Source organism: Ovis aries, chromosome 11 (genome assembly GCF_016772045.2).
Source record: "Ovis aries strain OAR_USU_Benz2616 breed Rambouillet chromosome 11, ARS-UI_Ramb_v3.0, whole genome shotgun sequence".
NCBI lineage: Eukaryota > Metazoa > Chordata > Mammalia > Artiodactyla > Bovidae > Ovis > Ovis aries.
This window is the reverse complement of record NC_056064.1, coordinates 36,229,883-36,257,083: the sequence shown is the minus strand read 5'-3', so window position 1 is coordinate 36,257,083 and position 27,201 is coordinate 36,229,883. Positions and strand designations below refer to the sequence as shown.

At 54.5% G+C, this 27,201-nt stretch overlaps 1 protein-coding gene across 2 annotated transcripts; it reads right to left on the bottom strand.

The window, feature by feature from the left end:
• Positions 1–62: 62 nt before the first annotated feature.
• PPP1R9B (protein phosphatase 1 regulatory subunit 9B) lies at positions 63–16,433 on the bottom strand. 2 transcript variants are annotated; one of them, XM_027974692.2, is made up of 10 exons: positions 14,453–16,433; positions 10,527–10,659; positions 9,121–9,241; positions 7,190–7,294; positions 6,033–6,168; positions 5,303–5,455; positions 5,144–5,197; positions 2,241–2,470; positions 1,829–1,925; positions 63–1,673 (listed from the first exon to the last, which is right to left on the bottom strand). In XM_027974692.2, the coding sequence occupies exons 1-10, from the start codon at positions 15,821–15,823 to the stop codon at positions 1,620–1,622; spliced, it is 2,454 nt and encodes an 817-aa protein (XP_027830493.1). In that variant the 5' UTR covers positions 15,824–16,433; the 3' UTR covers positions 63–1,619. The 2 variants fall into 2 exon arrangements, with proteins under 2 accessions (XP_027830493.1, XP_060251525.1); XM_060395542.1 differs by having other exon boundaries at positions 63–2,470.
• Between the last annotated feature and the right edge of the window lie 10,768 nt (positions 16,434–27,201).

Below are 27,201 nucleotides of genomic sequence, written 5' to 3'. Positions count from 1 at the left end.
CGCCTGACTCAGACTGGCCTCCCTCACCCACTCCCGCGAATCAAGAAACCAGGCGGCAAAGCTCTGGGGACTGCTTTTATGGGGGTGACCTGACAGAGGGCATGATCCGTACAAAACCGGGAACAATACATACATATATATATTATATACAGAGACGCAGTCCTACGAAAGGCGGGGCTAGGGTGGCCCTCGGCCGGAGAAACCGGAAGCCCCCCCAGCAGCCCCGCCCCTGGCCCCGCCCCCTCCATCTGCTGAGGCCGAGGAGGTGAATTGCACGGGCCCAGGCACTGAGACAGCCAGCTCTTTCAGGGGGTAGGCGCACATCTCGGGGCAGGAAGAGATTGCTGAAATACTGATTGATGGCATGGCCTATTTACAGGGGACGAGAGGAAGCCAAAACGGATGGTACAGGGGTTGTTTTTTTAAAAAAGAACAAAAACCCAGGCTGAGGCAGGGGCATGAGGAAGGGGCAAAAATGAGATGGTTTCTGAAAGGGGAGGGGACCTGAGGTAGGGGTCTCACCTCCCTTGGTCCAAGCCCCGATTTGGGGTTAAAGTGGGGAAACAGAGTCGATTTCACTTAGAAAGCAGGCTGCTAGCAGCGCAGCCCTGGTCTCCAAAAAGAAGAAAAGTAGTAAAATTTTGCCCTCCAGTCAAAACACTGGAAAACTGTGGGTGTGGGTGGGGTGAGGCTGAATCTCTGTGATGTTAGTACAAGGCTTCCAGGTGTGGCCCTGCATAGGGCAGGACGGGACTTGGCTCTCCAGTAAGAAATGTTCCCCTTGCCTAAAATCAGGCCCTCTAAACTGACCTCTTCTCCTCCCTTGCATTGCCAGGCTTGGCCAGGACACCTGGACCCCAAAGAGGCCACACAATGGTTCCAGGAGGAGGTTATGGCTATTTGGCACCTGGGGGAGGGGAGGCACAAGGAGAAATTGAGGGCTGCTGCCCCAGGAGAAGGGGGAGCTGGACACCATGTCCTGGACTCTCCCCTTTTCATGAAGGATACATGAGAAATCAGTGCAGGGTCAGGCCCAGCCTCCAGGCTCTGAGCGGACTCTATCCCTCCTGGGAGGGTGGACAAGGATGGGAGGTGTGGAGACAACCCTTCCCAGCAGGAGGATAAGAATGCAACAGAACAGCACAATGGTAGGGGAGGAGGGAAGGGCCAAGACGGCAGAATCTCAAGTCAAGAGGCCCAGGGACCACCTAGGAGCTCCGCGATCAGGAGGCAGCCTCCAGGCGGTGAGATGCTGGGAGAGCCCCCAGCCCCATTCCAGTCCAGAGACAAAGGCTGGAGGCTGTGAAGTCTGGCAGTTTGGTCTGCAGGTCCTTGTGTTCATCCACCACCCAGGCCAGCCCCTGGCATTCCACGGCCTCTGTGCCCCAGCCCCATGGGCAAGGAGGCCATCCTTCCAGCCCTGGTCTGCCTGGGCCACCTTAAGGGGCCTATATGATGTGGGCCCTCTGGTCCCTGAAGCTGGGTGAGGTGGGGTGGAGGCATGGGGGAGTTGGGGCACCTGTCCCCAGGCTGATAGGGGGCGGGGTCAAGTATTGAGGACAGGGGAGGGAGGACACTGGGAGGGGATTAATTATTGTCCCGTTAAGGAATGATTCCTGTTAAGTAGAATTGGAATTCCTCAGCGTTTGCAGGTTTCCTTCCAGTTCTGAGATCTGAAAAAAACCGGAAGCAGGCATCAGGACTGAGCACTGGCCTCAGGCCCTGCCCCGCCTGGCCCCTGCTGGGGACATGACCCTGAGCTCCCTCCAGGATCCATAGGGTGAGTGAGCTGCTGCTCCCTCCTGCCCCTGGGGCATCCTGGGCCTACCTTGTCCAGGAGCTTGTCCATCTCCTCCTTCCTCGCCAACTCTGACTCCTCCAGAACCCTGCGCTGTGCTGTCTCCTTTTTCAGAAACTCAATCTCCCTGGGGATCAGTGGGAGACAGACAGTGGGTAAGGCTGTGTGGTCTGGCTTCCGTTCAGAGAGTCTCAGGGTCTCAGCCCTGTCCTTGGCTCCACCTGGCTCCTTGTTCTCAGGTCTGGAGATCCCCAGCCTTCCCAAAGCCTCTGGGGCCTGGCTTGTTGGCTCTGGCACCGTCATTACGAACCCAGGCACCCCCCCAACAGGACCCTCCAACTTCTGTGCTCCTGGCCCCCCTACTTGGCTGGGGTGGGGAGGGAAGGGCACCACGGGCCTCTCCATCCTCCTGAGGTCCAGGGCTCCCAGCCCCCACACGTACTTCTGCTGGTAGTCTTTGATGAGGCGCTTGGCCTTGCTGTATTTGCGCTCCAAGGCCTGGTACTGGGCCTGGGTCTCCCGCAGGTGCTCGTCCACAGCCTGGCACAGGCTCTGGGCCTCACCCCAATAGCCCTCCAGTTTTTCCATGCGTTCCTTGTTCTCCTCCACGCTCTGCTCCAGCTGGGCCTTCTCCACCCGCCACCGCCCCTTCTCCTGCTCCAGGCTCTGCAGCTGAGAGGAAGGAACAGCCCTGGGTTGGTGGGGACGAGTCTCTGGATGATTCCGGCAGATATAGAGCCCACTGCCCCCCAACTACTGACTCTCCTTGGCTGAGTCTGGGAACCGAAACCCGGAGAGGGAGGACCCCATCTGTCCCAGCCAGGAGCCCTGACACATGCTACACTCCTAGAAGGCAGGCCGCCCGCGTTCATCACTGACGATCTCCGTGACCTGGGGTAAGGCCACTTTTGTCTTAAGCTGCACTCCTCCCATCAGTAAAGTGGGACTGATTCCTGCCTTGCCAAGCTCACAAAGGCTACAGAGTGTGATGGTAGATGGGTGAGAACAGGGCACCACTGCCCTCTGTTCCCTCTCTGTAGCCCTGGCTTCTGCGGCTTCCTAAATAGTCCTGGCTGCTCGCCTAGCGCCCGTGCCACCCCAGTGCAGACCTCCTAGCTCCACAGCCCAGTCATAGGGCCTCTGTTCCCTCTGTACTCACTTTCTTCACCACCTCTGTGCACCGAGCCCCAAATCTCCAGCCCAACTTTTCTTCGGGTTCCTCAGAGGCACCCTGCCCCAAACTTGGCCCCACCCACACAAACTTATTCCTCCTTTTCTGACTAGCCCACCTCCAGCCAAAGGTGCCATCATCTCACTGCCACCCCAGTGCTGAGCTTCAAGCCCCTGACTGCCCCTCCAACCTTGCTGGCTGTAAACACCCCTTGCCCTCTGTGTCTCAGCCACACAGGCCTTCCTACACATCCTTGGACCTACATTCCCTCTTGCTGCAGGGCTTCGCCTCACCGTTCCCTGTGCCTGGAATGCTCCCATCTACCCTCCCACTGCCTCATCATTTCCCACTAGCTCAGCCTTCAGCTGAGCTCAGTATATCACTTCCCCAGAAGTCTCCTGTGATTCTCTCTGACAGCACAGCCCCCCACATTCCAGCTTCATCAGGTTCCATGAGCTCTAGGAGTTCAGCAACCTGTCCTCTCCTATAAAGCCTGTGTCAACTTCTATGTACAAATGTTGGTGTGCAGACTCTAAGCCACACAGGGCATCTTTTGCCCATCACATGAATTGGATGGTGCCATACTAGAAAGAAAGTGAAAGCTGCTCAGCCGTGTCTGACTCTTTGCGACCCCATGGACTGTAGCCTGCCAGGCTGCTCTTGCCGGTAGCCTCAGGCAAGAATACTAGAGCGGGTAGCCATTCCCTTCTCCAGGGGATCTTCCCAACCCAGGGATTGAACCCAGGTGTCCCACACTGCAGGCAGATTCTTTTACCATCTGAGCCACCAGGGAAGCCCAAAGGTGTTTATAAATTAAAAGACCTTTGACTTGTTCCTTCCCTTCATGCTCTGCACCTACTCTAAGAACATGAATTGTCACCTCAACAATTGCCAACTCGAATCCATCCTTCCTATACACCCTCTGCCTGTGCCCCGGGTAGCCCTGCCCATACCTGCCAGGGCACCACTTGGGCCTCTAGCTGGTTCACCAGTCTCCAAGTCCTGCTCACCCTCATGCCTCCCACTTTGGGGGTAGTGACCTTCCTCCTCCTGGTCTCATATGGCCACAGGATCCAGGCTGGAGTCCTCAGTGGGGAGTCAGGATACTGCTACAGCCCATCCTGCCAATCCAGCTCTACCTCCCCATGGCCCCCGCCCTGGAATGGCTGCCATAGCCTGCAGGTCTCTTTCCAAAGCCAGCCTCCAAGCTCACGCTTGTCTCCCTGCCAGGAATGCCCTTCCTCTGCCTCAGTCACCGAAACCCTTTCTTCCCTCTGGGGCTCAGCTTCACACTCTCCTGTCTCCAGGCATGCTGGTCTAAGCCCACATATGGGAACGCACCTGTGTGTGCCTGGGCGCACAATGTGTGCAAAACCCGTGTGCCTCTGCCTCTCCCTGCCACACGGGAGTCCCATGGGGATCGGGACTCCTGATGCCCAGGCCCAGTAGGGGCCCAGCACAGACTATGCTTCAGAAGTCTGTACCTATGCCTGTAAGGGTGCTGGCACCCAGTATGCTTGTGCGGGTATCTGTACATGGCATCTCTCTGAGAATGTGCATGTTCCATGAAACGTCCTATATCTCACAGCAGACAGACACGTAAGCAGACGGACATAAAAGTCTTGCTTGTGAAGCATGATGGGTCCACTGTCCTCATGTTATGTCTGAGCAGAGTGGGTGTCTCTAGGTGTCTCAGTGGGTGGGTCTGTGGGTACCATGTACCTGGGATCTGGGCTGGTGTTTGATCTCTGGGTGGTTTGCATTTAGGCTAGGCTAAATGCTAGGCTTTTATGTAGAGGACATGTGTGGGACTGCGTGAACGTGAAGACATCCATGTTCAGCTATTAGAGGGCTGACAGCTAATAGCTCAACTTTTTATTAAGCAACTAGTATGTGTCAGACACTGTACTAAAGACCTTACATGTATTATTCTATTTTATTCTCACAATGGTCCTATTATCAAACCATTTTATGGAGAATGAGGCCCAGAGCAGGGAGTGAGTGGTGGAGAGATGGTCTAGAGCTTGAGCTCTTAACACTAGCCTCCCTTACTTCAGAGCAGCTTGTTTTCCATGCGCCTGTGGGTGGTGGACAAGGGTTGACATGTACAGCTGTGAGGGTGGAAGGCTGTCCCCCCCCATGGCCTCCCCTCCCCCACTTCCCGCCGCTCTTACCTTTCTCTTCAGCTGCTGGATCTCTGCCTCAGTCACAGCATGCTTAATCTGGAGCTGTGGGGCGAGGGCACAGACACTCAGCTGCGGCTGGGGCAGGGGCGCTGCGGCACTGAATGCTGGCCTGCCCTCGCCCTCCGCCAGCCCGGGGCCCCTGCGCACCTCCTTGAACTTGTGCACCAGCTTCTCGGGCTCCATGTCCACAGGGGACAGGGCGTCTTCATGCTCTGCCAGCTCGAACACCTCGATGGCCATCTCGCCCCCTGGGAATGTGGGGCTCAGCTCCTCATCCTCGTCGGTGGCATACTCTCCCGTCTGTGAAGGGGAACAGGAGGCTGTGCTCCCTGCCCACGCCAGCCTCCCTCAGCCCTGACAACTAGGGCTGAGACCAGCGGTGGTTGGTCCACGGCAGACTGGGAGCAACCAGGCGTGTGGTTCATGACCTCCTCCCTCAGCCAGGGGCCCACACCAGGGGCATGGTTTTGATTTCAGGAGAGTCTCCTGAAGGCAGGAGTTATCCCCTAAAAGACTAAGACGCCTGAAGAAACAACCTTTGCTTTCCCCTCCTCACGCAGCAGGTCCCCTGAGGTCTAGAGCTGTCTCCTTCCTCAGACTAGTTCCCCTCAGGGTGGCGGCTCTTAGAGGGAACTATGTTTTCTTTGTAGGACCAGGAAGGCTTTCTGAAGACAGAGGGTGTGACTCCTCCATCAGATTAGAGATTCTTTAAGGGAGGGATGTGCACTCCTTCTCAGATTAGGGGCTTCCCCAGGACAGGAGGGGCACTCTGGGGTTCTTCACAAGGCCTGGGAAAGTGGCAGAGGCAGGGGACAGCTGTAATGCTCCATCAGGCCACCAGGGGACGATGACGCTCCCAGCCAAGTGGAGTCCCTACCTCCTCGTCATCCTCGCCGTACTGGGCATATCTCTGCTCCATCATCTCCCGCTGCCATCGCTCCTGTTCCAGGGTCTGCTGAATTAGCTGGGCCACCTCACTCTGCTCACCGGGCCGCTCCCGGCCAATCATAAACCTGCAGGGGTACCAGCACTGTCTCCTTTTCCTCTGTCCTTAGCTGGAAATGCCACCATCCTCCCCGTTGGTACTCCCCTATCAATACCCACGTCCTCCCAGGGGAGGTGAAATGAGAGGGCCGAGTCCAGAGGCTGCAGAGTGTTAATAATGAATGGGGGAACAGGGGGCCCTTATTGGGTTTCTTCCCAGGAGTAGCAGAGACTCATTAGCTCTCCTGGCCAGTTCGGGGGATGGGGGAGATGTTAGCCAAACTTCAGGCTAGGCTGTCAGGGACATGAGGTCAGGAGGTGCCAGTGTAGCTCTTCCCTCACCACAGGGGAGAAAATGAGGCAGGGGACTGGCAAAGCTGACCCTGGAGCTGTGGAGGGGTGTCTTATATGCTCTCCAAGTCCTTGAGCTTCAGGAAGGGGCGGGATGATGGCAACTGGAGATTAGGATGGAAAGGAAATCGTGGAACTTCCAGGCACCAGCCCCTCCTCTCCGTGGCCACCCACATCCTGTTTCTCTCTACCACCCTTTCCTGGGGGCAGTGCCCCTTTTGGAGTGGGCAGGGAGTTGTCCCTGAATGTTATGCCAGAGATGAACATAGGGAGCCTCTAACCCAACCTCTTCAGTTGGCAGACCCAAGGAGGAGAGTCCTCACAGACTATACCAGGCTAGAGGGAGGGAGGGATGAACCCCAATCTGGATGGCATCCTTCCTGCACATCTTGGGATCTTCAATGAATAGTCAGGACAGACGGGGGAAAGAAGACAACCAAGAGGCCAGTTTGGAGGCATGGTGGACAACAGGCCTGATGGCTGAGTGCTGGTGGCCAGCAGTGGTCAGGGGCAGGAGACGTGAAGGGAGATGGGGCAACGGACGAGCACACAGCAATTCCTTTCCACAGTGGAAACTTCTCTGTAAGTTGGGCCACAGAGGATCTTAACTGGGTGTGGGCAGGCGGGCAAAGTGGCCAGATGAGGGCTGAGCCTCCTGTCTGCTCCCACTCCCCACGCCCCCACCCTCCTGGGCCTCACCGCACGCGGCCCTTGGTATTCCGGAGCACGGAGGCTGCAAAGCTCTGGGTCACTCCCACCAGACTCGTTCCATCCACCTCCACCAGAAGATCGTTCACCTGGATCCTGGGGACGGGCGAGGGGGAGGTGGGTGACATTGGTTAGGGGATCCCGAGGGGAACTGTGGAGCTGGGGTAGACACGGCCCACTTCCCATCAGAAACTCAAGCTCAGTCCCCACAGGAACCCGGTACTTAGTCTACCTGCATAAGAGGCATGAGGCTGGAGGATCAGGTATCAGCCAGGCCCGTGGGCAGTGAGACCCAGGCAGACACACTTCCCAAGACAATCACACACTAGTCCCTTCCTCCATCACTCGACAAGACCAGCGTGACATCCACAGAGTTCATCATGGCCACGCACACCAGCTAGGGCCTCTAGCACACACGTGACATGCAGCCAGCCCTCTTACACACCCATTCTGCACAGACCTGAGCCCACAGATTTCTTTCAATTGCCCGAGACCTGTGTTCACTACAGTCCCACAGGGTTAGTCCCCCCACCACACGTGCACAGCCCCCAGTACACTCCAGCTATGGCACTGAAAGCCCTGTTTCCCTACTCCCACAAGGAGAGATGGGAGTGGCCCAGCCTGACCGCAAGGGGGATGAAAGCATGGGCGGGACACTTGGCCACCTCCATCCTCCACTCCCATCTCCCCTCAGAGTGCCAGGCCTCCTCGCAGGGCTCCCACACAGAAGAGGAGGAAATGATTTGCTGTAAACAGTTTGCCCCCACCACCCACCCCACATGGGGACACCCTCACACGCACACACACTCCTCAACTGGCCAACAGGCAACCATGGGAAAGGCTCTAGGAAGTTCAAATGCGGGAGTAAGTAAAAGAGCAGGGGTGGTCACCTTCCCTTCTCTGCTCACTCCCACCCCTGCCCGCCATGCCATCCGGGCTGCAGCAGACAGAAGCTTCCTGAATGAGGCAACTCCACCTCTAGCAGCATGACCCCAGTCCTCACAGGAATAAACAGTCACCTCTGCCACATGGAGGGGTCTGGGCTTAGAGGTAGCACAAGGCACCCTGATACTAACCTTTAACTTACAGCCTGGGGGTGCCCTACAGCTGTTCCCACTCCCCCTCAGCAGTTCACACACAGTGGGGAGGCTCCAAAGGGCTCACTGGGCTGCCCAGAACTCCAGGGGATCTTTCCTGAGCCCTCTGACCCACAGAACTCACACCTTCCAGCCTCAGGGGCCAAACATAAGCATGTAGGCAAGGAGCAGCCTCCTCCCCGGCCCACTCCCACGGGCTCTTCTAACCTCATAAGACACCTGAATCCCGTGGTCTCTAGCTCCAGCCACACCTGCCTGCTTTCAATGCCCTGCCTGGGACACTGCACACCCCACTCCTGCTCATGCTTTAGGTCTCAACTCCAATGTCACTTCCTCCAGGAAGACCTCCCTGAAACCCCAAGAGGTCAAGCCCTCCTGACTGAGGTTTTAGTGCCACCCTGTACTTTTGTCCATTTCACCATTTCCTGCGTGCCCTCTTGAATGCCCATCTGCCTTACTACACTACGTGCTTCTTCAGGGCAAGGCCCTCATCACTGACTCCCAGGGCCTGGCACCAGCCCTGCAACAGTGTCACAGGCTCAGTATTTCCTAAATGAAAAAGACAGCTCAATGTGTACTCTACTAGGCACAGAGCCTCCACACCCACGCTCTCCTCACCATGGCCCGAAACACAACACCTACACAGCATGCAAGTGCCACGGAGCCAAGGGCCCCGTCTGTGCTGCTCACCGCTCCCTGGGGAGTGGGCCAGCAACAGGCACAGTGGTCTCCGCAAACATCTGAGCCCCACACAGGCACTGGCCCATGACCTGCCCAGTGACCTGCCCCACAGACGGTGGCTGATAAAGGAAGGGGAGGCGGTACCTGCCGTCCCGATGGGCTGCGCCGCCCTCAGTCACGGTCTTGACGAAGATGCCCAGCTTCTCAAGGCCCATGTCCGCCCCGGCCCCCATGCCAATGATGCTGATGCCCAGGCCCTCGGAGTCTGTGAAGCAGAGGGTGATGAGAAGCCAGTAGGGGGGGCAGGATGGGTTGAGGATTTGCAGGGGAGAGAGTGAGAGGCCCATCCCCAGCCCTCACAGTGGGGCACAGCCTCACCTCAAGAAGCAGTCGCCATGCTGAGGGGATGTCCCACATCTGGTTCTGTCACTCTCTCTTTGCCAAGCCAACTAGGATGCTCTTGGGTCACTGTCTGCCCTCTGCCCCAGCCAAAGAACTGATGGGCAGCAGGGCGTGCTGAGGGGGCACTGTGTGTGTGCAGATGAGGTGTGTAGTGGCCATGCGGACCGGTGGGGGAGCCACGAGGGGGCTGATCGCCCCCCTCCCTAAGCAGTGTTATCCCTGCTCACAGCCTCAGTGACTCAAGACCTCCTGCTTTTCTCTCCCGCAAGACCCACTCCTCTCTCCACAGCTGCACCCCTCTGTCTCATGGGCCTCTGACATCTGAACGAGATCTTCCCCCACAAATAGGCTTTTCCAGCCTGCCCCCGCTTCACAGGGCCTGGGAGTCACCTGGATTCCTCCCTCCCGCTGCAGCCTCTGTGGAAGCCAAGTAACCCCCGAATCCCGTCAATCCCACCTTCCAAGAATCTCTCAAATCCAACCCCCTTCCCACACGGCAATCACCGTGTCCACACTACAGGGGCCCCTCTCCAGCCATGTACAACCCTTTGCCCCACAGCACAGCTTGGTATAGTCTCTCTAGAATACCTTTCTCACACCTTGCAAGGTTGCCAGTCCATGTTAGAAAAGTGGTTGACATGGTCTTGTATGCACAGCCTTCTCCCCCACCCTCCGAATCTACCAGGTCTCTCTCCTCTTTTCTGCAGACTCCCCTCATCTCCTCTTCAGAGTTCAACTCAAGCGTCTCTTTCCTTGGGGATCCCCCCAGGTCTGGTCAGGTCTCCTGTTAAATGCTTTGACAGTGGCCCCTCCTTCCTTTCCCGGCCCCCTCACTGTGCAAAGGATGCACTTAGATGTGAGCGTTCCAGCCATACCTGCCCTCTCCCCCCTCCATCTCTCTCCCACTGTGGCTTGGCCCGCAGAGCCCAGGACCCAGCCCACAGTGCTCGTGAGGGGCCTGGCAACTGCAGCAGCACAGAGTGCAGCGGGACAGCATGGTGGTGGAGGTTTGGAATGGGCTGAGTCTGTGTGGCTGGGGGTTGCTGACAGAGGCCCAGTTAGAGGAAGCAGAACATCTCAGTGGAAGCCCTGAGGGTCCCCCCAGGGCGGAAGTTGGCACGAGGCAGAGGCCCAGTGGCCCAGCTCACCCTTCTCCAGTTCCACAGGGAACAGCTCCAACCTCTCCACCCGCTTCTCCAGCTCGTACTCAGCAGAGGCTGCCATGGGATCCACGTCCTCGTTGCGACGATCGTAGTCCTCGTTGGAGTAGGTGCTGAACACCTGGGGAAGAGGCTGCTTGTCAGAGGCGCCAATAGGAGGGCAAGGGCTAACCCAGTGAGAGGAGGCTGGAGGGGCAGGCTGCACCAACCACTGCGCTCCCCTCCTGCCAGAGGCTTCCCCAACCCCCAGACAGGTTGAGGTGAGGCCTTCCCCAGCCCGCGCTGCTCCCAGCTCAGAGTGGGGCCCTTCCAGTTCCGAGTTAGGGGGCAAGGCAGAAAGGGACCTAGCCTTGCCACATCCCCACCATGACTCTCTCCTGCAGCCCTGACCACACAAGCATGGCCAGTTAGAGGAGGAAAGGAAGGTCAACGCTGGAGAAACTGTCCTACTCATGAACCCAGGCTCCCAGGCCAGAGAGAGGCCAACAGACAGTCCCCATCCCAGACAAAGAAGAGGGTGGACACAGACAGCAGGAGAGAGGAAGAACACGCTGAGCAGCAGAGGGGAAGAGGAGGAGGGATAAGGAGTGGAAGAGATGCGGGAGGATGCCAGATGGGGAGGGGGGAGCGGGTGTGAGACACGGGGTGGGGGGGAGGAGAGAGAAGGGCAGAAAGAGGAAGCGGAGCACCAGGACCCAGCTCACCTGGACCTGAAGCGGCCAGGGTGGAGGAGAGAGGCAGAAGGACCACCGGTACCCGCACGGAGAATGGGTAGGCCCTCCTCTTGAGGGGCCCCTGTGGCCTTGCCCACGTGGCCAGACCGCAATCTCCCTTCTGAACTGCAGCTCTCTGAGGTACTCCCCTTATCCCCAGGGCATTAGGAGGCCCCAGGCCCAACACCTTGCAGAAAGCAAGGAGAGCAGGCAAGTGGCAGCCTCTGACACTGTCCACAGTGAACCTGGCCTCACTGTCCTCTGTACTCCTCTGGTGGCTCAGCAGAGAGGGGAATCCCCAGCCTGACCCTCCTCCAAAGAACCGAGAAGGTAGGACAAGGGCCCTGCAGGAGTGCCTAAGTTTGGGTCCAGGCGGGGTGCTCCTGGTGGGAGGTTAATGAGCACCATTTGGGGTACCATGACATGTTCCCACTTCACTGCCTGCAGCGACAGGTTGGCACCACTTGGAGCCAAGCGGGGGCGATGAAGGGTAGCAGCAGCTCTATCAGATGGCTGGGCCTGAGGCCTGAGCAGCTGGAGTGGGACACTGTCTCCCCCGAGGCCCCTGCCAGGGTCCCTCTCCTCCAGAAGCAGGCGCTACGGGCACCCAGGCCAGCAGCTCTTGTGTCCCAGCCTTGGTTTAGTGTCACCCCCCCAAGCACCATGGCTCCCACCAGGGGGCTCTAGCTGGGAGGGGCCTACATGGTCACTTAACTCACTGCCCTCAACTTTACAGCATCAGAGAAAGAGCGCAAACCCTTAGCGTTCTTTGTCGATGGTGCAGCAGTCAGACTGCCCTCTCGACATCTGGCCAGTAGCCCCAAGCTCCTGGGAGAAATGGGCCACCTAGTCCACATACAATGCACGATGCTAGACCCACTGTCCAAGGTCATGGGAGCCAGCCCATAGCAGGGTGGGATGAGACTGGTGGGTAGGTCACTGGACTTTGTCCCCGCTGCACACAGGTCCCAAGCCCCAGGACGGGGCTGCCATGCGCCTAGATCTCGCAAACTGGCTTTGGCCCACTTCTGCATGCCAGTCCCTTGACCCTCACCCTCTACCCCAGCAGAGAGGGTCTCTTCATCCCTCAGTCTATGTGGCAGCCTGGGTCAACCAAACTCCTCCCCACCACGAGTAAGCGCATGCAATCACACAAACACAGACACACACTGTGACCTCCAAAACACCCTCACAGCCTGTCCTAGGCTTTGTCCTCCCTTCTTTTCTCAGATTATTAAATCCTGCCCCCTGCAGGAAACTCAGGCGGGAGGGTCAGAGGCCTCAGACCACCATTCACACTGCCCACCTCCATGTGTCCAGCCTATCCGAGGGCCCTGGGTCCAGTCCCCCTCTCCAGATAACTATCTAGAATTGAGGTTTCTGTCCTCAGCGGAAGCCTCTGTATTGTGGGCAACAATTGGGTCATCCGAGGGGCACAAGACCTTGGACTTAGTATCAGTGCAGGGGTGGGGGCAGAGAGAGGGAAAAACTGGGTGGGGAGGAAGACATCCCCAGCAAGGTCAAAAGTCAGACACACAAAGCGGCACCACACACCACAGGCGAGCAACTGTCACCAGGGAGTCAGGGAGCACTGCTCCAAATCATGTGCTATTTTTTACCCAAAAATCAGGGTAAGGTGTCAAATATAGACAGTCAGAGGCTCAGGACTAAAAGACCAAACTCTACCTCTGAGGGGATCAGGCAGTTCAGAGAACTGCTGTGGCAGGGCCGTGGGGTGTCCTGACCCCCTCAGTGGTCCCCACTTGCATCCTCAGTGTCCCAAGAAACACCCCATATCCTTCAGTTCTCTGCCTCCAGGATCCCAGCACTTCAGAAAAGGAGAGGAGAGGCAAAAAGGCTTGTGAGGTCACAGCCTGGGGGAAGGGGCTGGCCTGAGTGGCGAGCTGTACTTCCCAGGCCCCCTGGGGTGGGAGGTGGAAGAGGAACAGAGGTTAAGATGCTGGGGCAGGTGGGAGGAAATGGGCAGCTTCAGTGTCCAGGAGTTATGGAAATTTCAATCAAACAGAGGGGGGGTTTGACTGGGGAGGGGTAAAGGCTGAACTTTCCTTGGCCTTGACACCCCCATACAGCAGACTTGGACTTGGGCACAGCTGAGCTAGGGGTGGTGAGAAAAAGTCTTTAAGCTGAATGTGCCAGCCAAGAATAGAGGGTAGAGCACTGCAGGCGGATTCTTTACCATCTGAGCCACCAGGGAAGCCTCAGGAAACTGGGGGCTGGGGTTCTTAATTCTCCCAGGGATCTCTCCCAGCACTCTCCTGAGGATCTGAGGGCACTGGCACAACCCACAAACCAATCACCAACAGTGTATGTGCCCCCCAAAAGGGAGGATCTTCTGTCCTTTCAGGGTACCCAGAGAATGAGGCAAGAGCGCTTGGTGCCTGCCAACACCAAGAGCAAAAGCAGGAGGCTGCTGCCAGGCACCTGGGAGTTTCCCAGCCCCACCCCCTCCTCCTCCATACCCTGCTGAAGGCCTAGGCTCCTCAAAACCCACAGAAAGTGCCTGCCTATGTAACCTTGTACCCCCACCTCGGGAGCTGGCCCAGCACAGACCCCAGGGAACTGGGCCCCCAGTCACATGGTCCCAGCTCAGCTCAACCTCAGAGACTTGCTTCCCTCTTTCACTTCTGCAAAGTTGGGGTGAGGGCTACAGCCAGTTTGAAGGAGGGGCTGCACCTTCGTTTTGGGAAGTTTCTGGCTCCTCCACCCCCGTGTGCAGCTCTGGTGCAGGAGGAAAGCAGGGGTGTTTCTAAGCTCCTCATGCCCCTCCGATCCAGAGCAGAGTAAGGACCAAAGCGGGGGTGCTCTTCTGAGGTCACAGGTACACACACACACACACCTTCCCACCACTTAAGCCCAGGCCTCTGGCAGTCTCCGGAGGGAGAATGTCTGGAAAAGGAAGGGAAAGCAGGTGTCCCAGGACCGGCGCATGGCAGGGTGGGGCAGCAGGCAGAGGAACCCGAGGGCAGGTCAGGGCAGGCCACCTCATCTCAGGCCTAAATACTCTCCCCCGCTGACAAACAGCTGGAAGTCCCCCACGCCCCCCTCAGGGAGGTAACTTCTGGGAAGGGGGCTGGGTGACAGGGCTGACTCAGCCTGCCAAAGCCGGCTGGCTGGCGAGGCGGGGGCGACTGCGCGCACGTGGCAGGGGCGGCGCGGGGGCGGGGAGGGGGGCTCACTCACTTGGATGGGCGCTGTGCTGAAATGGATCTTTCGGCTCGGGGCCGGGTCCTCTTCTTCCGAGAGCCCTGGGATCTCCACGCACCCCGACTCGGGCTCGTAGGGGGGCTCCCCCTCCTCCTCCTCTTCGTCGTCCTCCTCCAGGGCACTGCCCCCAGAGTCCTCCCCCAGCCCACTGTAGGCGCTCACGTCCACCAAGTCCGCCTCCGAGAAGTCCTCCTTTTTGGACTCGTCTATGTCCTCGGGGGCCACGTCCGGGGCCCGGCCATTGCCCACCCCCTTTTCAGGCACCGCCACGGTCGCCGCCTCCTCCTCGGGAGCCGCCTGAGCCTTCTGCTCCTCAGGCGCCGGGCTAGCGGTGGTTGCCAAGGCGCTGCCATTCTCCAGGGCCGCGTGGACTGTCACCTCCGCCTGGATCACCTCTGTGGGCGCTGCCTCGGCCTCCGACTCCCCGCTCTCCTCCACCTCCACCGGCTTAATCTTGCGCACCTCCCGGGGCTTGGGGGGCGGCCGGGCGGGGGCCACTCGGTGCTGCGGGGGCTGCTGCCCGCCGGGGCCGCGCTCCTTCTCGGCTGGGGCATCCCCCGACGGGGCGGGCGGCGGCGGGGGCGGCTGAAACACCCGGGACCGCTTACTGACCAGCTTCGAGTTGACCTGGGGAATCCCGGCGGCCGCGGCCCTGGGCAGCCCGGGCCCGCGGTGGAGGCCGGTCCTCGAGTCGGCCTTCTCAAAGACAGCGCTTAGCTGGCTGACCGTCGGAGACACAGCGTCGGCGTCCAGCTTGTCCAGCGCCTCGGTACTGCCGTTGAAGCGCACCACGACGTCCAGCTTCCGGTCCTGCAGGCCAGCGCGCTCCTGCCTCAGCAGCCGCCGCGCCGCGGCCTCCTTGTCGCCGCCCGCGGCCGCGGGGACGCTCCGTTCGAACAGCTTCCGCGTCTCTTGCAACCGGGACGGCGGGTGTGGCGGCGGCGCGGGCTGCGCGGAGGGCGCGGGCTTGGAGTCGAAGCGGCTCACGCGCTCCGATACGCTGGTGCCCAGCTTCAACAGGGCGCTATGGTCCACGTTCTCGTTCAGGCTGCTGGCCCGCGGCAACGACAAGCGCACGCCGCGCTCGGGCGCCCGCAGGGCCTCGGTGGGGCCCGCGCCGCCGCTCGCATCACCCGGCGCGCCCGCCGTCGTGCCCATCTGCAGGAACATACTTTTGATGCGATGGACGTTGGAGCCATATTTCTTGTGGTGGGCTGCCTTGGGTGCCTCGTCGGGCCCGGGCGCGTCGGGAGGTTTCAGAGCCTGGATGCCCGCCTCGTAGGCGCTGCGGTGCGGGGAGGCGCTCCGGAGGGGACCCCCAGGCCCCCGTGGCTCCGTCTTCATCATAGTGGGGGGAGCTGGGTTCACATCCCAACGCTTCCCGCTCCCCCCTTCCAACAGGCGGCGGGCCAAGTCGGGACCACCGCCCCCTCCCCCAGAGAAAAGGAACCCCGAAAGGCCTTTTTAAAGCCTCCCCCCAAAACCAAGCTACCCAAAACAGTTAACCTCGCTTTAAAAAAAAAAAGGAAAAAAGAATCTCCGAGCGCCCTGTGCGGATCGCCTCCCCCAACCAAGCTGCCAAAGACAGCCCGCCCTTCTACCAAAGCCCGAGCGGCCTGGTATGGTGGCCCCCACCCAAATTAGAAAAGCGGCGCTCGGAGCCGGTGGGACCGCTTGCCCTGCAGCAGCGGAGGCGCCCGCTCACATCGTCCGAGGCGGTGTCAGCGGGGCTGGTAGCCCCGGCACCCCCTACCCCGGTCGGGGGCCTTGGCTCTCCAGGGGCCCGGCACCCGGGCGCCCATAGCTGCTCGGCCGGCCCGGGCCGCTCCGCCGCCGCCGCCGCCGCGCCACCCTCCCTCCCTCCCTCCCCCCCGCGCCCCGAGCCTCGGTCTTTCTCTGGCTCTGCCCGAGCGGCGGCTGCCGGAGACCAAGCGGCTGCCCTTCTCGCCGCCGCCGCTGGGGGACTGGCATCTCTGGGTCCTAAAGGGATCGAATTTCCGGGACCGGAGCCTGTGAGCCCTCCCCTTCCCCTCCACCCCAATGCATACTCCTCCCCTACCGGCCCTCGCCATAGCCTTCCGCTGACCCCAGTGGTTGGCCAGTCTTCTTCAACCCTTCCATCCCAACCTCTGACTGTAGCTTCTCACAACATATATAACCTCACCCCCCCATTAAATATTAAGTAAGTGTGTTAGTCCCTCAGTCGTGTCGACTCTGCGACCCTATGGACTGTAGCCCACCAGGCTCCTCTATCCATGGAATTGTCCAGGCAAGGATACTAGAGTGGTTTGCCATTTCCTCCTCCGGGGAATCTTCCTGACCCAGGGATTGAACCCCAGGCTCCTGCATTGCAGGGAGATTCTTTGCCGCCTGAGCTACCAGGGAAGCCCTTCACTAAATATTGGGGGAAGGCAGTCCAACCACTCAGTAGCCTCAGTGTGGGCCTCTACTCTTGAGTGTGGAGGGGGAATAATGGGGGAGGGACAAAGGATCATTTTCAAGATTCTCAGAGCTGCCTAGTTTGAACTTTTTTAAAATTCAGATTTCTGGATCCTCCCCCAGACTTTGTGAAGCAGAATCTCAGAGGCTGGCCTTGGAATCTGCATTTTAACAATAGGGAACCTTTGTACTTTTTAAGGTGTGAAACTTTGGCCCGATGTTTCTGGTCTCATGGTGGAGGAGAAAGGGAAAGAAAGGAATGGTCCTCATCACCCATGTGGCCGCCTGAAGCTGGCTTTTGCCCTCTGGAATTCTGAAGAGGGTATGCTATCAACTGCCTGCATTGGGCCCAGGTTGGAAATGAGGGGTGGAATCCCTGTCTTCAGGGCCTTACTAGGGCATTCCTGCCTCTCAAACAGGAAGAAGGAGTTTTGGAGGAGGAATTCTGGAGGCCTGGGGCCCGGGTTTCACCAGTGAGAGCTCTAGCTTTTATCTCTCATCTAAAGGATTCTGGCCACTGTGTGAAAGTGTGACTGCAGGGAGGGAGGGGAAGGGTGGCAGTGACATCTACGTCTGCTGTCCTGGCAGCTGTTTTGATACTCCCCTCAACCCCCCATGCATAACAAGGGGCCTGAGACTGCCCTGTACCCTTGCTCAGGGCCTGGGAGTGAAGGTCCACCCCCTTGGCCATGATAGATGGAGATGCGCAGCCTCACTCCACAGAGCCCAGAAAATAATGAACATTGTGGACCCTAGGACCCAGAGAACACCTCAGGCACAAAGCCTCCCCCCACTCCCAGCTGCTTCCTGCATCTCAGGCCTTCCTGCAGCCTCTGCCTCCTCCCCCTCCCTCTTCCCTTCCATCCTCTTCCTCTTCTTTCCGATCTCCCACCACCCGCCCCCCTTGCCTAGAAGGGCTGTTCAAAGGAATTCTCTCTTCCCTCCACTGTCGGGATGTGTGTGGGTTTTGTGGGATATAAGCTGGGTAGCACGTGCAAAAGCTCGTGGGGGATGGGGTGTGGGATGCCTCCTGGGAACCCTGAATATTGGGACAGGGAGGGGCCAGGAGCCACAGGACTGATCTTGAGGCTGGCAATCCTGAGGCTAAGGGACAGGGAAGATTTGGACTCTGAGCAGGAGCTTCAGTGACTTGGGTTTCCAAGCTCAAGTCTGGGACTTGACCCTCCCCACCTACAGGCCCCACCCCCAACGTCATTCTGGAAGTTGGGTGAGACAGAAGTCTCACTAGTTGAGTGTTTGGGCAGTGTCCTCAAAAGCTCTTGTGTGGATTGAGGGAGGGCTCAGGCCCCAGGGTATTCTGCCCAGAATCTCCCACACCCTTTGATGAGTCATTCTAACTGATCCCAGCCCAAGGGGTCTGTGCCCACGCTTCTGGCCAGGTAGGGAAGCCAGCTTCTAAGGATGGGAGGAGGAGCTAAGAACCAACTGTCAGGTCCAGTAGACACCCCACCCCCCAGCTCCAGCCCCCAACAACATCTCCAGCAGCAGCTTGGGTTGAACTCTAATTGTTGGGATGCTTGGGTCTCTCTTGTCCTGAGACTTCCAAGAGTAAAACCCCTTTAAGTACTTTGGGATGCAGGAAGATTGGAGCCAGCCCAGAGCTCAGATGACTGAGGCTAAGGAAAGGGAATCATTATCTCCTGGGCTCCCAGTTAGCTTAGTGGACCACCCCCCACCTCACCGCCCCCGACCACCCCAGACAAGATTCCCAAAGCAGCTTTTATGAAGCAATGAGTGCTTTAGCTTGTCCTTCCCTGGGGTCAGGCGCCAGGCAGGCTAGCCTGTGAGAGGGGTGGGGAATGGGGTGTTATCTTCTCCACCCATCCCTGCCTGCCCGAGGCAGTAATCACACCTGCAGAAAGAGGAGGGTGAGGAGGACGGTTACTTTGGGAATGGTTACGCCCAAACTGAAGGGTTTTAACCTAAGTTTCATTCCTCAGGCTGAGATCCTCACTCAGCTCCCAGAGTAATTTAACCATTATTTCTCTCTCCTTTATCCTTTGTGCGGTTGCCCGGTAGTCTTCTAACCCTTCCTTAGCTCTGTTGTGAAATAGAGTAGAATGAATGGTTCCCAAAGCTGGCCCAGGAGCTAGGTTGCCAGAATTCAAATCCTGGATCCACTACTTACTAGCTGTGTGACCTTGGACAAATTACTTAGCTTTTCTGTCCTCAGTAAGGGTAAACTGAAGTGAAAGTGGATGGAACACAGAAGATAGGCTGTGTGCCTTTTCCAGCTGTTGCTAAAAAGCCTGGAGGCTTCTTTAGGGGGAGATAATTCGAACCCAACCTTCCTCCAGATAAAGCCCCTCCTTATTTTCCCACCTATCCTCAAATTTGAGGAGGGCCTTCTGAGACTGCTCCTTGAGGCTTGCCTTTTAAACATCAGGTGTTAACTGCAAAGGTAGGTGAGAAATGCAGAGAGAACTGATTTGTGATAAATAAATCTGGAGCTCTTAGGGCCCTGGACTCCTGGGGTGGGCAAGCCAAGGTTGCCTTCTCTTTCCAGCCCTGGGTCTTGAGATTTAGCCTAGGAAAGTGGTGTTTCCGAGGCTAGGGTCACCTGAGCAAAGGCTGGCCTAGACCCTGCTCTTTGGTCATTCTGTGGTGAGCCAGTGGCCCCTGTTCCAACTACTCTGCTTTTGTCCTCCTCTGCCAGAGATTTGGGCTAATTTGAGGATGCTGGAAAGGGTTGCCTGTGAATACATTTTACATACAGGAGAGCTCAAATCCAGGATGTCAGTGTTGAAGGGGCCTTAGTGGCTCCTGGCTGACCTCTTCCCGGTGGGAATGAAGAAGGCTGAGACATGAAGTGGGAAGTGACTTTCCAGTTTTGGAGAAAAGAGACAGAGGTTTATAAGGTCTGAACTAAGCCCTGTGATGTCCCATGGACTATAGCTTACCAGGCTTCTCCGTCCATGGGCTTTTCCAGGCAAGAGTACTGGTGTGGGTTGCCTTCTCCAGGGGATCTTCCTGACCCAGGGATCGAACCCGGGTCTCCCACATTGTGGGCAGAGGCTTTACCCTCTGAGCTACATGCCCTAGCATGAACTAAGCCCTACCTCCATGCATTTAGAATCTGCCTGCAGTGCAGGAAACTTTAGTTGATCCCTGGGTGGGAAAGATTCCCTGGAGAAGGGAATGGCTATCCATTCCAATATGCCTGCCTGGAGAATTCCATGGACAGGGGAGCCTGGTGGGCTATAGTCTATGGGGTCGCAGAGAATTGAACACAACTGAGTGACTAACACTTTTCTACCCACTTGCTGAGCGACCTTGGTTGGGCTAATTGTTTTTACTCCCTAAGCCTCAGTTTCATCAAATTGTTCAAATTTGAATGTCTGAACTTGGTGTGTAGGCTGTTATTGATTACATGGCTATCCAAACATGTAACGGTATGTGTGTACATGTGTGGGGAGGTGTGGCTGAAACAAGGCATCAATATTTGCATTTCTACCTGTGTCTCCACTGGGCTATGGGGCCTCTCGTTTCCCTTTAAGGTCTATTATATGAGATTCTGAAATATAAGCACACCTTGTCTCCAAATCTTTTGGGATCATCCCTGGAGTGAAGGTGACTTTGCTTCTCTACCTCCCAAAGGGTTTTTCATTCCTGCCTCTTAGTGTCTCAAGGCCCCCAGTGCCCCTGCAGAGAGAGGGATTCTTTGAGGTCCTCCCGCAGCTGGGAGACTGCCTTTCCTGGATCCCTCTGCTTGAGCCCCTATTTCTTTCATTCACCCTCCACATTTTGTTCTAATGTCACTTGGAAAGTTCAGATGCCTTGAGATTTAGGACGGAGACCTAGAAGGAGGAGTCAGGCTGTGTGTGTGTGTGTGTGTGTGTGTGTGTTGGGGGCAGGGAAAGGATAGGACAGAGGAAAGATTTCTCCAAATCATCAGTTGCTTTAAAGGAAAGGCTATATTTAGCCAGGCTTAGAGGGCTTGTAAATATGTATTTTGTAAAGCAGACAGCCATAGCTATGGGAACTCGAGAGATATGCAAGGAAGTCAAAGAAAAAAAAAAAAAAAGGGAAAGATTGAGCAATGTTATTTTGTCATCAGCAGATTCGAAGAACCCTTTTTTTTTCCTGCCTGCTCCAAGTGCTATTATTACACATTCCCGTGTTTTGATGTTGGTTTCTATTGTTCATGTGCTGTCTGGGTCTGCAGTGGGTGCCTGGGAAAGAGGTTGGCTCTCAAAAGGCATCTTCCCGTCAGCCTTTGCCTCACCTGCCCAGGGTCAAGGGAGAGCAGATACTGGCCCTGCCAGGTTCCCTAACAACTGGCTCCACCAGGCTCAGCGGGCTGCATGTGCCTAGCCCAGGTACCCTCTGCAAAAGCAGCTCAGCTCTAAGGCTCCATGCTAAACCCCTTGCACTTCAGGTGGCCTTGACAGTGAGGACTGGGGTGGCAAATCTTGCCACTTCAGGGCAGTTCTACTTTAGAGAACTCTCTGTTCTGGGAGAGAAAAGAATTTACACACCTACGTTTTTACTTTTAGTTTGAAAAGTTTCTTAAAAAATAAGAAAAGTTCAGGGAATTTCTTGGCAGTCCAGTGATTAGGATGTGGTGCTTTCAACTGCTGTTGGCCTGTATTCGATCCCTGCAAGAGGCCAAAAAAGAAAGAGAATCACATAACAAACAATTAAAAAATATTTTTTTGGCTGAGGCAGATCTTCGTTACTTTTTTGTGTGGGCTTTCTCTAGCTGGGGTGAGTGGGGTGGGGGTGGGGGGCGAGAGGGTTTCTCTTCATTGAGATGCATTGGCTTCTCATTGGGGTGGCTTCTCTTGTCGTGGAGGACAGGCTCTAGGCACAGGGGCCTCAGTAACTGCAGCATGTCGGCCTGGCAGCTGCGGCTCCTGGGCTCCAGAGAGCAGGTTCAGTAGTTGTGGCACTCAGGCGTAGTTGCTCTGAGGCATGTGGAATCTTCCCTGACCAGGAATCAAACCCATGTCCCCTGCATTGGCAGGCAGATTCTTATCCACTGCTCCACCAACTGCTGCTGCTGCTGAGTCACTTCAGTCGGGTCTAACTCTTTGCGACCCCATGGACTGTAGCCCACCAGGCTCCTCTGTCCATCGGATTCTCCAGGCAAGAATACTGAAATGGGTGGCTATTTCCTTCTCCATGGGATCTTCCTGACCCAGGGATTGAACCTGTCCGTATCTGTCTTATCTCTCGCATTGGCAGGCGGGTTCTTTACCACTAGTGCCCCTTGGGAAGCCCCCAGGAAGTCCACAAACAAAACTGATTTATAAGTACCAGCAGAGACTTCCCTGGTGGTCCAGTGGTTCAGACACTGCACTCCCAAAGTAGGGGGTACTGGTTGGGAAAATAAGATCCCTCGTCGCAGGAAGTGGCCAAAAGGAAACAAAACAAAACACAAAATCCTGCTGTTATTGTGTCATTTTTGCTGCAGGTTCTTTCAAATAGAAGAACAGAACATGAGAATTAGCTGAAACCCCTTTCTCTGGCTCCCTAATCCCACTGCCAACGCTACCCACTCTCAAAAATTTGGAATGCATCCTTTATGGTCCAGAATTTTTTAATAACCATTTTAATTGTCAGATATACATAACATAAAAATCACTATTTTAACCATTTTAAGTGTACCGTTCACTGGCATTATGTACACTCGTGTTGTGATGCAACCATCACCATTATCCATCTCCAGAACTTTTTCCTCTTTCCAACTGAAACTCTATCCACTAAACGGTAACTCCCCAGGCCCCCACCCCCAAGTCCCTGGCAACCAGCACTCTACTTCCTGTCTCTGAACTGACTACTCTAGGTGCATCATATATAATCTATATTATAGATGGAATCATATGGTATTTGTCCTTTTGTGACTGGGTTATTTCAAATAGCATAATGTCCTCAAGATTCACCCACGTTGTAACATATGTCAGAATTTCCTTCCCTTTTAAGTCTAGCCCATAATTTCATACTTTTTCTATACCTTTAACTATTCATAAATCAGCATATAATAATGCTTTCTGTATTACTAAAATATATATAAGACCATCACGCTGTATGTATAATTTGTGTCTTTTTTTCACTTGAGGTGCTTTTCATAATGGAGCCACATTGATATATGTGGCTTTGGTTCATTGATTTTAACTTCTGTTTACTATTTCATCATATGAACAAGCCACAACTTATTTATCAGCTCCTCCGCTGATGGGCTTTTGAGTTGTTTCTGTTTTTCTGTAATAAGCAGGGCTGTGATGAGCATCCTTGTGCTCATCTGAACCCATCTCTGGAGTGTACACCTCGGAGCGGGAAGCCAAGGCTGCAGGCACACTGTCACCTAGACCAGTCCTGCTGAGCTGTTCTGTAGCCTGTTTATGCTCCTGCCACCAGCATTTGTAAAAGATGTCCTATCTGACCACATCCTTGCCAACATCTGCTCTTGTTAGACTTTCTATTTTTGCTAATCTGATGGGTGTGAAGTAGTATCTCATTTGCATTTGCATTCCTTGCCTCTGAGGCAGAACATCTTATCATGCTCATTGGCCATCTGGGTTTCTTCCAGGCAAATTGCTTACATCCACATCCTTCGCTACCCAGTGCAACTATTGATATAGTTACAGAAAGTCTGGTTAGAAGTGGTTTAAGCAAAAAAAGGGAGTTATATTATCTCACATAACAAGGAGTCCTAGGTTTGGTTCATTCAGAGACTCAACTGTGACATCAAAGAAGAGGTTCTTTCTTCCTAGGCTGGCCCCCTTATGGTCCAAGATGGCTGCCTCTTCCCTGGGTGTCTCATGCAGACAACAATGTCCAGAAGCAAAATAAATGATGCTTTCTTCTCAGGGTGGTTTTTTTTTTTTTTTTTTCCCCAGAGTCCCACAGGAAATCTCCCTTCTGGTCTCAGTGGACAGAACTGTATACATATCTATATCTAAACCAATCACTGACCAGAGGAACTTTATCAGCATGCTCTCCTTAGACCAATCACTGTTCGCCTGATGGGAACGGGGAAAGCCCAGCCTCATCCAAAGCCTAGACCCTTGACTTTTGAATCAGGAGTCTATCAGTAGGAATAAGGAAAAGAATGTCATTTGGCGTGGCACTCAAAGCTCTGCGTTTGCTTATTGATGTGTAGGAGATCAATACCCACATACTAACCTTTTATCTGCTGTATGTCCTACCAATATTATCATCTAGGCTGTTGCTTATCTTTTGTTTATAATGTCATTTTCATAGGACAAAGCTTTTTTTTTGGTGATGTAGTGAAATTGATCTTTTATAAATTATGTCTCTCATCTAAGAAAACGTTTCCTTCCTGAGATTTCCTACATTTTCTGCTAATTATTTTAAAGTTTTGTCTTTCACTTTCAGATCTTTAATCCATCTGAAATTAACATTTATGGATGAAAAGTCAATTGTTACAACATTTTTTATTGAAATGTGTATTCTCGCTAAGTTGCAAGGCCACTGCCGTCATAAATCGCATTCCCACATATGCCTGGATCTGTTTCTGGGCACTCTATTCTATTGATCTCTGTCTAGCCCAGCAACAATACCACATTGTGTTAATTACTATCGCTTTCAAATAAGTCTTCATTTCAGAATTGTCTAATCTCTTCTTGGTCCTCTTCTCTCCCATATGAATTTTAGAATCAGTTTGCCTAGCTCTCTGAAAAACCCTGTTGCAATATTTAGTGGGCTTGGATTGAATCAGAAGATTTTTATGGAGAGAACTGTCTTTGTGACATTGAGGTTTCTCATCCCTAAACTTAATATATCTCTCCATCGCTCAATTTATTCCTTTTCTAGCTGGTAGTTTTTATGGTTTTATAGCCTAATTTTGCTTCATAAATATCTTTTAATATCTTTTCTAAGTTTTTTTTTTCTGGGTTCTGTACAATTTTAATTTTGGGTATGATTTCTTTCTAAAAAGATATTAGTTTCTAATAAATTATTGCTTGAGTATAGAAACACTGTTGAATTCTGTATTCTATTTGAATTTGGATGTTAAATTTTGTCCAGCATCCTGGCTGATCTCTCTGAGTAACTCTTGACAACATACCTATGGAATCTCTTGGGTTTTCCGCATAAATAATCATACCATCTGCAAAAAAAAAAAAAAAAAAGTTCAGAGACTTTGTTTCCTTTCTTTCTTTTGTCCAAGGTTTAGGGTGAAAATACTAAACTACAGCAGCAAGAGTCAAGTTTCCATGTGATGTTGTGAAATTCATCCCAACTGTGGGCACAGTGGCCTGCAGTTTGAACAGACTGCCAAAGTTCAAGAGCTTCAGCACTTCCTTAGTGTCAGAATCTACAATACTTCAGTGATCTCTCCAGCCAGGGCCCCAGGCCTCAGGCATGTAATTATCTCTCTCCTCCTGCAGCCTGATGGAGATACCTTTCACTGGAAGTCGTTGCCGTGGTGCTTCTGTTACTTCTCAGTGATGACCTCAGCTACCTTCCTTCTGGTTTTGGTGAGACTGGGGCCCATGTTGGCAAGTCCTTGGTAAGACAGTGAAATTCTGTTTATCTCCTAATCCTCTAGAAGAGATGGCTTCTAAATCTGACCTCTCCCAGCTCTCAAGCTGTGCTAGTGGGCTGACCCTGGGCAGCTATTGCCTTGCACTGTCAGTTATAAATAAATAAAAGCCCCCTTACTTCCTCCAGAGTTTTACAGATTATAAAGCACTTTCACTTCCATTATCTCATCAACCCTTATTGCCCCCACTTTACAGAAAGGGAGTGTCTGGACAGGACTCAGCTCCAAGTCCAGAGATCTAGCGGCGCAGATTGCTGTGGGACCTCAGGCAGACCCTCTCATTCTGTTACCTCCTCTAAGCTAAAATGTTTGGCCAGGGGTGGCCTCTGGCCTTCTCAGATTCAAGACTGATAGCTGTGGGCGGTCAGGAGGCTCAAGGAACCCCTTTGAAGACAAGTTCACCGATAAAAGGCCGAGTAGGGGAGGGGTATTATGGGTACACTTAGGTCTTCAGGCTGGTTCCCCCAAATGTCGTGGGGGTGGGTAAAAATGGAATTGTCCTTTTAAGTCCGAGGAATGATATAGATGATGGGGAAGGTAGGAAAGAGGGCATTGTGTCCAGTCCCCTGCCTCCCCTCGGGTCCTCCTCACTATTTTGATGTTTTGGGAGAACATCCTCTGGACCCGGAAGGGGAGGACAAGAGGCTGTGGGTCCCCTCCAGCCGCCGCGCTCAGCAAGCGCCTCTGACGTGTATCCCTAGCCCGGGGCGGGGCGGTCTGTTGAGATTCCGACTGGCCACCCAGCTCTAGCCCAATATTGCGCAGGCGCAGGTCCGGGCTGGAACAGACGAATGCGCCCTCTCGTGGCAGAATGAGAGATCACACCCTTTGTTTTGCTGGGGGCAGAGAAGAGGATGCGGGAGAAAAAGATGTGGGTGGAGTCTAGGGGGCGGATGCGACGGTGGGATCACAATGACGATAATCCCTTTCCTTTGTCCCTCATGACATCTAAACCTCCGTTTCAGATGCAGATGAAAAAAATATGGCTCAGAGGTCAAGGGACAGATTCATAGAGACGGAAGTGGAATGCGAGAATTGGAGAGATGATATTCAATTAATCATTTATTCAGCAAACATTGATGGAGATGGGGACAGACAGGGACAAAGGACCAAAGGGATTAAACTGAGACACTGAATGGCCAATATAGGGCGGAAAGCTGGGGAAACAGGTGCGGATGGGAAAGCAGCAAGGACAGAAAATCAGCTAGCTGAAGCCAGTGCCCCAGCAGCAGGAGTAAGGCAGAGGCGTGGGAATCTGGACTGGGCTTTTGTGGACACGGTTGAGAGACTGAGATGCAGAATTGACCTTCCAGTTTCCCTAGATGCATGCTCCAGCTGAATAGGACATATCACATGATCAAGATGGGCTCCTATGATCACCTTTGAAATGGTTTGCCAGAGAAAGTGGAACCTACAACTGATCAGGAAATCTCAACCCAACTACAATTTGTGAGACATAACAACGTACAGGAAATACAGTTTTCAAGGAGTACAGTGGTCAGAGGAATATGTTAAAGAACACAGTAGAGTTGCAATCAGCAACGTCCAGACAAAATCCAGACTACACAACAAATGACCTGGTTACCCCAAGGGAAGCCAGAGAGAGAGAGAGAATGGTAGTTGAAGGGGGAGCCCATAGATTAAGAGATTTCAAAGAAGCTTATCAATGAATATGTATACATGCAATGTATGCATCTTATTTGGGTCCTGATTCAAACAAATGCATTGTAAAAAGAAAAGACATGTATGAAAAATT